Here is a 16722-nt window from a genome sequence, read left to right as displayed (position 1 = left end):
AGGTAGGCAAACACAAGAGGTTAATAAGACAGGTCCAGCCATGATATGCACACATCAAAGAACCTACTTCTCTGAACTACTTGTTCTATCCCATCTACTTGCTTCTATAACCTAACAACAATACCATCAAATCAAGAATCTATCAGTAGGGGTTAGAGAAATGGCTAAAAGCATTTACTGCCCTTTCAGGAGACCTGAGTTCAGTTCCCAGCAGCCAAATGAGGAGTTCACAGCTGCCTGTAACTCCCAACTCCACAGGATCCAACACTTTCCTCCACAGATATCCACTTGTGTGTGGTATACATGCATATGTTTTAAAAATTGTCAATGGGTTATTTATTAGATAAGATTAGATAAGAGCCCTTATGATCCAGTTAGTTCTAGATGACTAGATATACCAGTTGGGGACTAGATCATTAGCATATGAACTTTTGGGGGCCATTTCATACTTAATGGCATTTAAATTGTTATTTCTCTCTTACACATGATAGGTTGAACTAAGGGAGGATATGTAACTTTTTGCTGGTTACACAGTGAATGGATAGAATCATAGTTAATAAACCCCAAAGCATATTATGAAATATGCTTGTCATTACATGTACACTTAACTACAGAATATACTACTGCAGTGTTGTACTAACCATGGAATTGGAATTGTTTGTTGAGCACTAACTTTGTACTGGGAAGTGTACAGAGTGTGTGCTATATAAGAGTATAATCTGGGGCTGAATCATTTGGAGGTTGGAGAATGCTTCAACAGTTTAAGAGCAGCACCCACATGGGCGCTCACAACCATTCCTAACTCTAGTTCTGAGGATCCAGTCTTTTCTGACCATACATATGTGCATGGTTAACACACATACATGAGGCAAAACACACAGTTTTAAATATAGTCATTGGGTCTGGAGAGATGGCTTGGTGAGGTGGCTGGAAACCATGTACAGCACTTTGAGTTGTCAGTGTCCGCATTGGGCAGGTAACAGTTTCCTAATGCTCCTAGCCTCTTGAGTCATGCATACCCAAATTCACGTGTGCACATGCACACACAAACACAAAATTAAAAATACTAATTTTTTTAAATATAATTAATGTACATAGACGAAGATGTAAGCTTGATCATTTTTCTACGACTATAATATGAGGTTATAGGTTCAAAATGGACATTTTAGATCTTGAGACATTTTTCTTTATTCACAGAAGAGAAAGGCACAGTGTAAAAGCTATAGAAAAAAAGTTTGTTGTTCTAGTCTAGAATTCTGAAGAATTAAAATTTTTGATAAGCACACAGTTTCAGTCTCCGGAAGTATACTCTTTCCTAAGCCAAGTGTCTAGTTAAAGGAACTGTGACAAGGTAGGATATTCTATAGTTTCTGTTTTGTCAGAGAAACTCTGATGCAAGAACATGACTTGTTTTTATAAAAATAACAAACGTCAGAACTTAAAAAAAATGTCATTTAGGAGCACATTGTGCCAGTTTTAAAAAAATTACAGTCACTTTTCTAAAAGTAGATATTCTTTTTTTAGGTCCCGCTCACATAGCAAGAATCCCAAAAGGTAGGTATTGTAGAAGATGGGTAAAATAGTGAAGTTGTATTTTTAAAATGTCTTTTAGATATTATATATCTTTTGAATTCTAATGGGAATTAATAAAATATTACTGACTCAGCCAGGTGGTGGAGGTGCATGACTTCAATCCTAGCACTCAGGAGGCAGGGGCAGGCGGTTTCTGTGAGTTGAAGGACAGGCAGGGCTTCACAGAGCAACCTTGTCTCAAAATAATAATAATAATTTCTTCATGTTCAGGTTTGAATAAACCTTCTAGAAATTTAGTGAATATGTGACAGATTTTTTTTTTTTTTGGTGATTTGAATTAAAAAAAAATCAATTCAAATGATCCATTTAAGAAACTGTCTGCTAATATACCTGTTGGAAATACAAACAAGTTAGCCAGCTAGCTGGGGGATTTTTTTTGTTGTTGTTGTTTTAATAGAATTTGTTTTGTTTTTGAGAGTGTGTAGCCCTCTTTGGCTCCATTTTGTCTTCTGCAACTCCTGCATCTGTCCTTTGGACTGTTAGGAAGGATTACAGGCATATGTCAACATTCCTAGTTAATTGTTTTTCCAGGCAGTGTCTTTTTTATTTCATTATTCTCCTGCCTCCATATTTCTTTCTTTCTTTTTAATTTATTTACCTTTTTTTTTTTTTTTTAATGTGTACTGGTGTTTTGCCCTGCATGTATGTGTATGTGAGAGTGTCAGATCTTAGAGTTACAGACAGTTGTGAACTGTCATGTGGGTACTAGGATTTGAACCTGGGTCCTTTAGAAGTGCAGTCAGTGCCCTTAACTGCTGAGCCATCTCTCCAGCACCCCCTCCATATTTCTTAATGCTGAGATTACATCTGTGTACAACCACATCTGATACCAAAGCCTTTAGCGAGTTAACCATGTGATGCAGTGTGACATGGGATAATTGTTCATATATTTGTTACCACACAGTTCATAGCCAAACATTTCTTCTATTCCTTCAACATGTTGAATTTGCTCTTATTCCAGCACTTTATACCAGGGTGCTCCTCTCTATGCTGACTGATTTGCTTCTTCTGTTTGCATTCTTTGCTCAAATGCCATCCTTTCAGAAAATCCTTTTCTACTTGCTCTTTGTAAACTATTATTGCCCATTTCTCCTTTTACTTTTTTTTTTTTAAACTAGATGTAGAACTCTACCTTGTTTCTAAACTATAAGCTCCCAACAGTTCAGGGATCTGATTTTATTTTACTGATCTTTTTCTTTTGTAACTAAAAAGTTCAAGGGCTTAGGTACCTAGTAAACATATTTTGCATGAATAATTATCTGGACATTTTAAAAAGTTGCATTAAGCTATGTATTAGAAAGGTCGTTTTTTTTTTTTTTTTTTTTGAAGTGAATTTTATTTATTTTTCTTTTAGATTATTTTATCAGTGTATGGGTGTTTTGCTTGCATGTATTTATATGCACCACATGAATACTTAGTGCCCTTGGAGTTTAAAAGAGGATGTCCAGATCTCTCCTGGAATAGTTACATTTTTCTACCTCCACCTTTTCAGTGCTGGAATTACAAACATGCATCACGCATATCTTCTTCACTTTTGGGACAGAGTTTCTATGTGTAGCCTTGGCTGTCCTGGAACTCACTCTGTAGACCAGGCTGGCCTCGAACTCACAGAGATCCAACCTGACTCTGCCTTCCAAGTGCTGGGATTTAAGGTGTGTGCCACCACCACCTAGCTGCTTCTGTCACTCTTAAAGGGGCTTTAAACTAAACAATATACTTTTTAATCATGTTTTCTCTCACATATTTCTGTTCTATCCATACTGTTTCCATCCTTATCACACATAAGTTTTCATAAAGTGCCCAAATGATACTTGTTTGATTACATTGTAATTTTGGCTTCACTTGGGCATTTGGGACTTCAGTGGTCAAAATATAATTCAGGGAAAGGCTGGTTTATCCTTAAAATATTCTTTATTAAGCTTTCTCCTTATTTCATATGTGTCAGATACACTTTTTTCTTTTTAAGATTTACTTTTATTTGTAAGTATATGCCATATGGGTGGGTGGGTAGGTTGCCCTTGGAACTGGAATTATATGCTACCTCACATGTATGTTTAAGGCATAAAGTTGGAACACTGATGGTTGCCTTCATTTTTCTTTCATATTCCTGATACAATTTTTGGGTTTCACTGTGTGTCTGTGTGTGTGTATTCCTGGCTGCCCTCAAATTCAGTGTGCCAGCACAATTTGCCCTAATAAGTCTTTAATTACTATTTTGTGTGTGTTTGTACGAATCTTGAGTGTATATGTGTATGTATGTGTGGTGTAAAGGTCAGAAGAAGGCTTTATTACTGTCCCCTGTCTGAATCTGGGGTTTGTGTTTTCTTGGCTAGGGTGTAAACTAACAAGTTTCTGTCAGCTGCCCCTGGAGCTGGGGTTGCAGATGTGTGCTGTAATACCCTTAGTACTCATGGTTGTGCTGTAAGCACTTTTTTCACTTAGCTTCCCCCCTCCCTCCCCCCATCTAGTAGTAGGGGTGGATCCTATTAGCCCCTTGGATGTTAAGTTCTGTGCCGCTAAGATACATCCCTAGTTTACTGACATAAATTTATATAGCCTAGATTGACTTCTGAAACAATTAGTATTTTTGTTTTTATTTTGAAATCCTAGTATCGTCATTAACATACTAGCAATTTATTTTCATTGCACATTAGTTTATTTAGTAGAATAGAATTGACATCAAGTACAGTTACTGAAGAATAACTTTTCAGTATGGACAAGATGGCTCAGCTGGTTAAGGTACCAAGCCTGATAACCTGAGTTCAGTTTCTAGGACCCAGGTTGTAAAAGGAGACTCCCAAAAGTTTGTCCTCTGACCTCCACTTATATCCTGTGATGTGCATGCATGCACACGCATCACTTATTTAAACGTTTCGTAAAAATTAGCTTTTTTTTTTTAAGAGCAGACTTTTAGTATAAATGAGAGTTACAGTACTAACAATGAAATAATTTTCATGTAGATCTAGATCCAGAGAGCATCGTAGACACCGATCTCGCTCTATGTCACGAGAACGCAAGAGGAGGACTCGATCCAAGTCTCGGGAGAAACGCCATCGCCACAGGTCCAGGTCCAGTAGCCGCAGCCGCAGCCGCAGCCATCAGAGAAGTCGGCACAGTTCAAGAGATAGGAGCAGAGAACGATCCAAGAGGAGGTATTGAAGTGCCGATGAGAGGATGCGGAGCCACCTTTATGTTTAGCCTTTGGTTTACTTACATTACTCATGCTTAGATTATTGGTTTGAAACTTACTCCCGATGTTGATATGTATTCAATTGTAGGTGTATACTTTTTTTTTTTCTGATTGTATGGGTAGTTCGTGCAGTTATGTGTGAACAGAGTAAAAAATTGGAGCCAGTATGTGCAGAGGTAATTGCTTTTCTTTGCTTGGGATATTGGGGAGGTGGGAGGGGCGCTGGTAAAAACATAAACTATTTTATAGGCAAATAATTTAGGTACTAATACTATTGAGGGTTGTGGGGGGTTTTCTTTGTTTTCCATTGTGTATTAACAAATCAGGGACTTGGAGAAGTCCTTTCATTAAAAGACTTGTTTAGCTTTGTTTGCCTGTTTTCCACACTTTGGTGCACTTCTAAAGAGCAAACACATTCTACTATGTTGTTTTATCTGCAGTGTAAATCATACATTTTTGTGTGTTCACCGTTATTTAGTGTGATGGGAAGATTCTGAGTTTTGAGGAAGCTACAACACTTCTGAGTGTTGCAGGACACTTGTAAAGATGCAATGAGAGCAGACACTGGCCCTGATTATCTAGTGAGAGCAGACAAAGGGTTAGAATGCAGTGGAGCTGTTATGTCCCCAAAACTTGGGTCATACGATAATCCTCTGGAGCATAAATTATGCTTAAAATTAATTTTTTCCTTCTTGACAGCTATTCTTAGGTATATATGGATATATTTAGTTAGAGTGCCTAGTTACTATTTTTACACTTTCTGTGGCTTTCTCCATATAAAGTTCATAGTTGAAACCACAGAAAGCTGGCAAATCTTTGTTTTAGATTGAATTACCCATTCCCTGAAATCACAAGCTGTGTTTCTTAATAGGCTTTCAATCAGCATTTTATTTTATATATTTCTGTCTTTGTTCTAAGTAGTCCTTCAAGTGATTTTAACTAATTTGTGTGTATTAAAGGGGAGGGGTTAGTTTGGGGGCGGTCAGGAGGCCAAGGTCTTTTGTAGCCCAGACTGGCCTCAGATTTATAAGCCATTAGCCTCAGCTTCCTCTTGAGTGCTGGGATTATAGGCATACGACAGACAGGCTGCCTGGCTTTAAGAATTAAACACTTTTCTCTGTGCTAGGGTTGTTAAAAAAAATAGCAAAGGAATAATAGTGTATATAAACAACCATATTCATATGGCTCTGGAGATTTCTGTGTGGGAATATAACTTCACCACAGATAAAATGCTAACCTGGTATTAGAGGACAAATGATACACATTTAGATGAGGAAATATTCAGAATGATTTTTAAAAAACAGTTTCAGATAATGAATCAGGCTTAAATAAATGGTTATAATTAAAGGAGTAGAAAAGTTATCTGTAGGCCTCTATCTCACATTTTGAAACTGGGTTTTGGAAGCTGTCCTCAGTGCAGTATTCAGAAACAAACATTTTTCATAATGTTATTGATGATTCTAAATCTGCACACTAAGTCCGAGAATCGTCCAGCCAGTTGAGAAAGGATCTAGATGATTCTTGTGCTGACCTACCCATCTGCCATTTCTCTGATGTTTATCTTACATGTCTGTACTAGTGGTGGAGAGGGGTGGGGTGGGTGGGGAGACCTGTCCTATTACTGTCATCCTGATGCTTCCTGCACTTCCCACCATACTCAGCATGTTCAAAGAGGATTATTTTTGTAAAACTATTAAACGTTTTTTGCTTTTCTCAAGAGTATTTCATATCTTGGAATTCAAATTAATTTTAAAAATCATTGTTTTTAACAAAAAAGCAAATAATTGCTACTTGTTATTTCCTATATATAACATCAAATTATTGGTATATATATATATATATATGTTTAGTTTTGGATGGTAAAAGAGTCCATTAAAAGTCTTGACATTTTGCTGTTTTCTTGCTCTTGCTGTGAAATAATGGTCTCTGCTACGAGTTGGTTGTCTATATGAACCTTGTCTTGGCAATAGTTCCCACAGGTCAGTGAGGACCTTCAGCAACTTTGTGCTTTTGTGGGTGTTCTGTCATGTAATACAGACTTCAAAGTGTGACTACTTGGGTTCAGAATTCTTTGCCAAATAATTTAATTACATCCCATTTGTTTTTCCCTATTTCATTAAATAGAGGTCATAGGAATATTTGGCTTATTAGGCTTTCAGTAGTAGCACATAACAAACTGTCTGTGTGTAGTGTGTCTGTAATCTTTTACAAATATTTCATAATATTTGTTTTTTAGTTATCACTGACCTCAGGGACTTGCCAGCATCTAATGTCATTGTTCTTAGTGATCATTTCTATCATTAATAGAGGTTTTGGAGATGGCTTGTGTAGACTTGGAATGTGACGTTTTGTCTTTTAAGCATATTATTTTTAAATGCTGATTAAGCAGGAGCTCCTGGAATGTTAAACTCAGGGGCTGAGGCACAGGAGGCTTGCCACAATTTGAAGTCAGCCTGGGCTATGGAGAGAGACCTTGACTCAGAAAACAAAAGAAAAAGAAAGAGAGAGACTTAGAAAACCTCAAGTAGAATGCTCAAAATTGGTTCTAATTTTTCAAGCTTTTAATTTAATCAGTGTTGCCGTATTTTTGTATTATGACAAAGTACTTGAAAACAATTCATGAGAGGAAGGTTGTTTTTGTTTTTTGAGGGTTTTTTTTTAGCTCACACTTTCTGAGATTTTAGTTCATGGCTACTTTTGAATTGTTTTTGGGCCCATGCCTACTGAGCCAGAACATGGTATGGCACCTACAATGGAGTAACGTATGTTTCGCCTGATAGCAGAGGAAACAGAGAACAAGATTATGATAAGATACGCTCCTCTTGACCTGTTTCCTTCTGCCAGAGTCCACCTCCTAATGGCTGTTTAGCTGTGAGCTTGCGGTGGATTAATTCATTGATTGTACTGTCTTAGCCAAGTGTCCTAGCCACGTTTTCTGTAGCACCACCCACCAGTTTCAAGTCTTCAACAGCCTTTTAAACTGTTTTATATCTAAACTACAATGCTCTCCGTATCTATATTTTAAAACTGGTTATAGTAGTATTTTTATCTTGCCATATGTTTTTCTGAAAGTATTGCTTTTTCTGGGCTAGTAGCATGTAAACATAGCCTATTGAGGTCCTCCTAGGTTTAAACTCCAACTCTTTAAAAAAGTATTATGCAGGACTTGGCAGTGCCTCTGGTTGAGATAAATTATGTATAAACATTCTGTATCATCTGTAAAGAACTAAATAAATGTAATATTTGTTAATTCATTTTAGGTGTTAAAAGTATATTCTATGCTAACCAATATAGTTAGAGTCTACATAATGTCTTTGTGTTTTGTTTTTTTCTGGTTGCATCTGATATGAGGGTGTTTTGTTTATATCCCTTTCTTTGAAGATGGGTATGAGAATGGAGATAGTATAGTAGTATTAGAAGCAGTTAAGATTTTATTATAAAATCATTTTTTAATATCTTTCATTTTGGTTTTAATGAATTCATGATGGAGTAAAGCAGATTTTTAAATTAGCAAATGGTTATTTAAAGCCATATTATTAAGTAGTTCTTTTACCTAGGTTTGCAAAGTGTTTCCTGTAGGACAAATGTGGCTGACGCCTCTTTTTGTGCAGCCAGCAAGCTATGGATGGTTCTGCATTTTTACATTTAAAAATTTGGTAAAAAAGAAAGATTATTCTACACCCTGATACTGTTTGTGACTTATAACACCTCAGATTCTTATTGTGTCAGCCCATTTAGCACAAAATAGATGACCTCTGTATTAATTCATTGGTTTTCATCCAATTTGTAATCAATTTTTACTTTTAAAAGCTATTACCTATATATTACTTTTATATTAAATACCTTTTTGTTAACTGGAGAAACTTCATGGTTATCTCTGAAATACTAAGAATATTTATAAGTAATTATTTAGTTTAGGTTTTTTTATCCTTAGTTATAGCTATTTGTTGCCACCAATTGGTGCTTCTTTCTGCTATAGTAATACCATCTGCTATCAGAAATACTCTTCTCAGATGTATTCTAATCTGTTTCTTCAGCTATCAGAAACTTAATATTGATCCTGTTCTTTCGCTGGATTTTGGGTGTCCCAACATATTTTGCTCCTCAAATTAATATTTTTCAGATCCTCAAAAGAGAGATTCAGAGACCAAGACTTAGCATCACGTGACAGAGACAGGAGTTCAAGAGACAGATCACCTCGTGACCGAGATCGAAAAGATAAGAAGCGGTCCTATGAGAGTGCTAATGGCAGATCAGAAGACAGGAGGAGCTCTGAAGAGCGTGAAGCAGGGGAGATCTAACTAGCTGTGTATATATCTGCAATCTTTAAGCTTTCTATGGAGTTACATGCTTTCGTTTAGTGTACAGCTGTCAGAGTGACAGTGAACAGTTCTAGACACCAATCCAGTCAGGCTAGATGTATCTAATGATCTGAACCAAACCTGTTTTCCTTGATAGAGCCTAAAACTACATCCATAGTTTCTGGTGAACTGAACATACAGTTTTGATAAAATAAGATGCTGATCTCTATTCTTTCAAGTAGGAGTGATAGTGAATGGATTGTGTTAATGCCTTGAAATCTTTGAACATTTGTAAAATACTGTCTTCCTTTCTATTCCAAATAGCAGCAGCTTTAAGAGTTTTTTTTTTTTTTTTCTTTATTATTCTTTTTCCTTTGACTTTTCTATCTTATAATACCTGTGCCTCCAACTGTAAGAGAAACGGGGGCAGGGAAGCAATATAACTTTTGTTCTAAGATTCTGTTCACGTCAATTACAGTTGATTACAGTTGAGCATTTCTACTGGATTGCATGCTGAAGAAATTTAAATATGGGGCTGTTGTTTGTGGCCTATTGGGGTTGAAAGTTGAACAGCTATTGCATTACATACTTTTGCTTTTTTATTGAAAAATTTGAAATCAGACTTGTCTTGATTTTTCTGTTCTATTAAACTGCTCAGTGTATTGAGGGGGAATGGGGCAGGGACTGTTAAATAAGCGTGTGTGTGTGTGTGCGAGTGTGCGTGTGTGCGAGTGTGTGCGTGTGTGTGTGCGCGCGCCTGTGTGTATGTGTAGTAGAAAGGCTATACTCTTACTGTAAAAAAAACATGAAACAATCACCACCACCATTATTACACTGTAACTTGTTTAGTAAGTTATCACTAGAACTATTTGCTATGGGTATTTTCCTCTATTCTGTAACATCCTTAACAGTACCTTACTGTACAAGGCACTAAAGGAAGTAAATATATAATTGTGGATTCCTGATGAACTGTTGTTCCCCTTAAATCTTTTGCTGGCTATACTCCATTACTTCAGAGCTGTGTTTAACAGTTCTGTAAGGAAAGTTTGGACCTGTAGAAACAACTCAGAGTCACTTGTTTGTATTTCTTAATTGACAAGCCTGAATAAAAACAATATGTAACCAATATAATGAAACCGACAGTTTTCTGCATTAAAGAGCTAATTACGTACTAATAACTACCTAGCAGTTAACAAATACCTCTGTCCTTCTAGAATATAGAATGAACAATAATGTATTAACTAGTAAAATTAGTACTCAGATCACTTTTGGGGAGTAAGGTTAAGGTCTCATGTAGTCTATGCTGACTAAGAATTCACTGTGTAGCTGAGGATGACCTTCAACTCCTGCCTGACCCTTAATCCTTTGCCTCAGTGCCAGGATTATATATGTGTACAACAGAACCCTGTTTAGATAATTTTAAGAAATTCAGGGGTGGAGGTGGGGAGTTCCCAAAATTTGATGACAATAATTTGGCCCTTTGTGAATGTCAAAGAGTAGACAAGTAATGTGATACTAGATTTTCTTGGTTTTAGAGATGAGATCTTACTTATGTATCCTTGGCTGGCCTCTCAACATCCTAAGTGTTGGAACTAAAGTCACAGATCACCAGGTGCAGTTTAAACTTTTTTTTTTTTTTTAAACAGCAAAAAGGAACAAAAGCATGGTGCAATATGTCCATTATCCTATTCTTGAAGCCCTTGTGAGGCTGAGGTTTAAGGTCAAGGAGGGGCACTCGGGTTTCCAGTTCATGAAGTGAACTCTAATATATGTATTTCCTTCAATACATTTATAGAGTTTAAGAAACCTCTCCTCACTGTGGCCCAATTTTTTTGTGTATCTGCGTTGCATTCTAGTGGTCTACACTGTTCTTCATAAATCTTTATAAGTACTTTAGGTTTAGTGCCCTGAGTTGTAGATGATTATATATATATTTTTTTCTTTTTTAAATTGTAAGTAAGAAGGCAGGCAGGATGCTGCACGCCTTTAATCCCAGCATTCAGAAGGCAGATAGGCGGGTGGATCTTTGAAGTTGAGGCCAGACTGGTTTACAGCTTTAGCTCCAGGACAGCCAGGGCCACACAGGAATCCTGTCTCAATAAACAACAGAAGAAAATATTTCACAGCTGGGGGGGGGAATAGAGCTTTCTGAGGTAGACATTGAGCTGTTGTAGGTAAACTTGTAAACCATTGGCACATCCATTCATTTGGTAACCAGTTACTCTTCTGAGTTCTTAAATACCATCTCCACATCAGTGTCTTATCTGCTATAACACTGCTAAAATGCCTTAATGTTTTTTTTTTTTTTTCTTTTTCAAAACAAGCTTAATGGGGAGGGTCACACATGTTTGTATTTCCCAGTTCTGGTGAGCTGAGGCAGGAGGGTTGTCACAAGTTTGGGTCCAGCTTGAGATAATGAAGTGTCATCATTATTTGATTCTGCCTGGTCTTTGTTTATTTTAGAGTATTATTTATAGGAATGCTGGCATCTCCTTTAGGACAGGGTCTCATTGACCTGGAGCTCACAAGTTAGGTTAGATTGCCTGCCTAGCGAGATCTCAGAGCACTGTATTTATAAACATGAACTGTTATGCCTGACTTTTTACATGGGTGCTGGGGTTTGAACTTCTCAGGCTTACAAAGCACGTGCTGTCTCAACCTCATCCAGAGTTCTCTCCCCACCTTTTGGAGCCAGGCTGACCTCCAACTCAGCATGCAGTTGAAAATGACCTTGAACAACTGTTTCTTCACTCCTTATCAAATTAAGGATTGCAGCCATGTACCACCACACCCGGTGAAAATTTGTATTAGGGTACCAGTAAGGCAATCTATAAAGTCACTTTTCAGTATTTTTTCTTCTTTCGCCAGTTGTTCAAGACAGTAGTTCTTTAGAAGTTAAAGCAGATGGTAAGGACTCAGAGAACAGCATTTTGTTGGTGGTAAAGGTCTATCGGTGATCAATGTCTGCATGTTCTCAAGGGATAGGAGCTTGCTCAGCAACTACAACCATGTGTGAGGATCAGCCTAAGTTCAGTAGCTAGCATAGAAAAAGCCTGAAAGCCAGACATTGAGGTAGAGGTAGACAGTTAAGCAAAAATCTAGGATGTGGGACAAAATGGCAGATGCCAAAAGCCAGGGCTATGAGTAAGTATAGTGTTTCTAAGCTGAGAGTGACAAGAAGGGAGCATCAGGAATGCCTGGTCAAGGCCAAATGAATGAAAGAATAGATGTATGTGGTACTGCCCTATTTCCAAAACACCTTTGTTGGCATCTAGGTTTACTTTAATTTTTTTTCTTTTGAACCAAAATAACATGAAAATAATCATAGCAAAATTGGAATGTGGATTAACATTTCTTAGGTCCCTGAATCACACACACACACCCTCAAGAAAGTGGGATGTAAATTACTTGAAGATTGGAATGAAACACTTGCCTCTCTTGTATGATGCCCCAGTTCCCAGCATTGCAAACAGTATTCTATCAAAAGTGTCTACTGAGCTAGGCATGACAGGTGCTCTACTCCCATAATCCAAGCTAGTTGAGAAGCTGAGTTGGGAGAATTTCATGTTCAGCACCAGCCTAGTAGCTTTTAAATTTTAGGCAAATGTTTGTAAAAATGTGGTCTTTGAACATCCTGTACCGAAATCACATAAAGGACACCATTTTAAAAATAGGCCTGTAACAAATCTTAAGTCCAAATTCTAATTTATAGAAAATAAGATAAATTCACAATGTCATTATACAAAACAGCTGGCTCAATTTCTTAAAAAAACAAAACCCAAAAAACAAACAAACAAACAAAAAAAACAACAACTTGAAAGTTTTAGGCTAAAGGAGACTAAAGAAATAGCCAGTAGCCATATTTATTGTCTAATTAGATCTAGATTTTTGACTAGCTGGTTGTGGTGGCTCATGCCTTTAATCCAAATAGATGGGCAGCAGGAGAATTGCCATTGGCTACAATAGAAAAACTCGGCTTCTAAAGTAAGGGGGAAAATAGAGAAAGTAGGAAGTTGTATGGACTGGAAAGAAGTTGTTAATTGTGTAATAAATTTGCGTTACTTAAAAACAGCTTTAGTATTTATGTGAAACTTGATGTCTGATACTTATTGTCAAATGATCCAGTTGTATATGCACACACACATAAAATAAGTAAAATATTAAGTATTAGATTTAGAGGTTTATGAATGTTTATATTCATTTTTTTCCAATTTGTGCATTTTGAAAATTTTTCTGAAGTTGAAAAGTACCTGTTGGCTATTTTAATTAAATTACCACTTTAACATGTTCTGTCTCGGGCTGGGAGGTGGCTCGTTCAGTACATGACCTACGTGTCAGCCTAAGGAGCCAAGTTGGATCACTAAGTGCCATGCATGCTGGTGTGGACTTGTGATCTGGCTCTGAAGTGCGCAGGTGGGTTCCTGGGGCTCACTCACCAACCTTACCTTGCCTCAAGAAAAGATGGACTGCCACTGAGGGTGACTTCTGGCTTCCAGTCAGTGCACCTGCACACAATGAACACAACAACTGGGGACTCGCTCCTAAAATCAAGACTACCAAAAGAGCTGAGGCATTTGGAAGGTTGAAGGAGGGGTATCAGGGGTTCAAGGTCATCCTCTACCACAAATTTTTTGGCCAACGAAAGATGGCTGAAATTACACATAGGATGTTTGCTGAAAGGGTTAAGAAGCAAGAATAAGAAAATCCTGAGAAATCTGGTATGGTGGCACAGGCCTTTAGTCCCAGCACTTGAGAGGCAGAGGCAGTCAAATCTCTTAAGTTCGAGGCCAGCCTGGTCTACATAGTTCCAGGACAACCAAAACTACGCAGAAAACCCTGCCTGCCTAAAAGGCTACCCAGTGACATTCAGCAATTTTACATACTTAGTAAACTTGACACGTTTATCCCATTTTGGAAGGCCTGTCTTTGGTTTTTGGCAAAGTTAGCTCCATTCTCAAACTAGTTCTGTCTCCTTTTGATTATCACAGGAATTATCAATAGGCATGTTCAGGTCTGGCTGTTTTCTAGGAAATTCTTTTGTGTTGTGTGTCTCTCAGTGGATATTTACAGGCTTTGGAGGTAGCTCAATGACACAGTGCTTGGTATACAAGTGTAAGACAGGAGTTTAAACAGCCAGCACTTACATAAAGCCTGGTGCGGAGGCTACTGCCATGAGATGGATGCAGAGAGGAGAAATCCCGAAAGTTTACTAGCCAGCTAACTTGGCATATGCAGCAGTGAATAATAAGACTCCATGTCTAACAAGGTAGAAGGTGAGAACTGAGCCCACGATGGTCCTTTTAGCTCCCGTGCACAATGTTAACACCCTCACCTACATTCACGTGTGTGCATAAACACATCATACAGGCATGTGCACACAGAAAAAAAAATGGGTTTTTTATTTTATTTTTTATTAATTACAGTTTATACACTTTGTATCCCAGCTGGAGAGATAGCTCAGCCATTAAAGGTTAGGATTATAACCATAAATATTAAAAAAAAAAAAAAAAGGTTTTTTCTTTGTTTTTTAAGAAAGACTTGGCCATATATGGTGGCGCACATAGGAACTCAGGAAGCAGAGGCAGGTGGATCTCCATGAGCTTGAGGCCAGCCTTGTTTACATACTATATTCCAGGACAGCCAGGAATATATAGTCTGTCACAAACAAATAATTTTAAAAAATTATGAATTTGTATGAGTGTCTTGCCTTCATGTACATTAGGTGCATTTCCAGTGCTTGTGGTAGTCATAAGAGTCATCATGTCTCCTGGAACTGCAGTACAGGTTATGACACACCATCTGGTTCCGGGAAAACAAGCCAGGTCCTTTGCAAGTCTAACACATGCTCTTAGCCACTGGGCCAGCTCCAGAACTATTTGTTTTTCTATCTGAGTATAAGCCATTATAAGGCTGTGCCACCCTTGGTCTTTTAACTGTTGTACGTTTATTTGGTTTTTGTATGTTTCTTTGATAAAGTGTTGATTCACATCTTCAGAGTGGGCACTCTGCTGCCCTGCAAATCCTTTATCCTCTTCAAGTCTTAGCTTTGGAATAATGGAGTAACAGATGCCTGGAAGATTTCCGCTGTTCTCTGTACCGTTTGCTTGCTGTCCTGTTCAAGAAACTCACCCTTCCTCCCATTGTCATGTTTCAGTGTGGTGTGGAAGTTTCCACTTTGTTTGCAGTTTGGCTTCATTCCTGGCCACAGTTCAACAATCCAGAGGTGACACTTAGGCCTCCCTAAGATGCACAAAGTCCTTTCTTTTGACTAGAAGCTTCCAGCTTAGATTCTCTTGACTTGAGGACAGGTAAGTTCAGCTCTTTTGGTTACTATTACTCTATTAAGGAAGTGGTCCAAAAAAGAGAAGAAAGGCAAACATGATGAGAAGCCTTTTCTGCTTGGGTTTTTTAGAGTTGTTTGTTATTTATGACCTCGAGTCTAACTTCACTACTATTTTACTAGGTCGTGGTGGGAATTAGATGAGCTAATACAGGTAAGTACACTAGATAGCATACAACAGCTGTTAATGTAAGAAGACAGGTGAGTTTCCTGGCTGGAATTGCCTAGCATTGGTGTTTGGTGTCCCCAGTGTTCCTGGAGTGTCCTTGGCTTTCCACGCACATACCTTAACCCACAGATTCATGTGCATGGTAGGAAAATGCCTTTGCATTTCAAGGCCAACTTCTCTCCAAAGTATAGGTGGTCCACTGTTGGTCAGAATTTTATTTGACAGGGACTAAAGCATACCTTTAAGGTCCTGAATATTGGGGACTGGCATCTCTCAGTAGCTGGATTGCTTGATGCCTTTATTCTCAGACTACTTACAGCTATTTCAGTTTTATTATTTTAAAAATAATTTTATTACATCCATTGTGGTGGCAAGTATCACATGCATTTGGTGGCGGAGGCATGGGTTCTTAACACAAAAGTCATCTTCCTGGTGGGCCTGAGAAGCACTATAGAAGCAGCAAGACCGTGAGCACGAAGAGCTGAATGGTGGATCTCCTAGGTCCCTATTCCCCTCCCCCTCACATGAACAAACATCAAAACTCAGAGTACCTTGATTGTAGCTGCTGTATTTCTCTTGAAGCTTAGAACCCAAGCTGGTTCCTTGAGATTTCCCAAATATTGAGAGGCCTGTTCCCAGTTCTCAGCCCAGTTCCCTACCTATTTATAGAAAGGTGTCCCTTTCTCTTGCTTTAGGCTTGCTTTGATTCATCTCCCCTGGGTGCAGTGCATGGGATCCCAGCCAACTCATCTCAGAATAGATTTGGTGACTCCCTAGTCATCTCAAAACTCTACTGCCATCATTTTGAGATGACTCTGTGGAACAAAACATATTACCTTCCCTTTTTCTGCACTGGTAGGTTGAACAGGTGTGGAGTTACCAGCCATGCTCAGATTGATGTGCAGATCAAAGACCTCGAAATCTGCTCCCATCCTGTCAATTTGGTTTCATTGTACTGACCTAAGTTGTGCACCATTCCACAATGTCATCATGGTACCATGAATGTCCTGGCCGTTGCTCTCAAGAGCTTCAGTGGTACTAAGGCAAATGTGTTATCAGGCTACTCTAGAGTTACTGCCAGGTTGCTGGCTGTGATTGTGGAACATGGTTACATTAGCAAATCTGAAAT

The 16722-nt window shown here is 38.1% G+C and overlaps 1 protein-coding gene across 7 annotated transcripts in view; it reads left to right on the top strand.

Annotated features, from left to right (window-relative positions):
- The window catches only part of Luc7l2 (LUC7 like 2, pre-mRNA splicing factor), a 54842-nt gene extending 44622 nt beyond the window's left edge, over positions 1-10220 (top strand). For 6 of the 7 annotated variants that reach the window (XM_021632139.2, XM_021632137.2, XM_021632148.2 and 3 more), the window contains 3 exons: positions 1525-1554; positions 4554-4745; positions 8907-10220. In XM_021632139.2, coding sequence (XP_021487814.1) covers positions 1525-1554; positions 4554-4745; positions 8907-9084 — 400 coding nt within the window. In that variant the 3' untranslated portion in view covers positions 9085-10220. The remainder of the gene's footprint in view (positions 1-1524; positions 1555-4553; positions 4746-8906) is intronic. The other variant, XM_021632145.2, reaches the window with a different exon arrangement.
- The last annotated feature ends 6502 nt before the right edge of the window (positions 10221-16722 follow it).

Source organism: Meriones unguiculatus, chromosome 3 (assembly GCF_030254825.1).
Source record: "Meriones unguiculatus strain TT.TT164.6M chromosome 3, Bangor_MerUng_6.1, whole genome shotgun sequence".
In the NCBI taxonomy this organism is placed as follows: domain Eukaryota; kingdom Metazoa; phylum Chordata; class Mammalia; order Rodentia; family Muridae; genus Meriones; species Meriones unguiculatus.
This window is presented reverse-complemented; position numbering and strand designations above follow the sequence as displayed.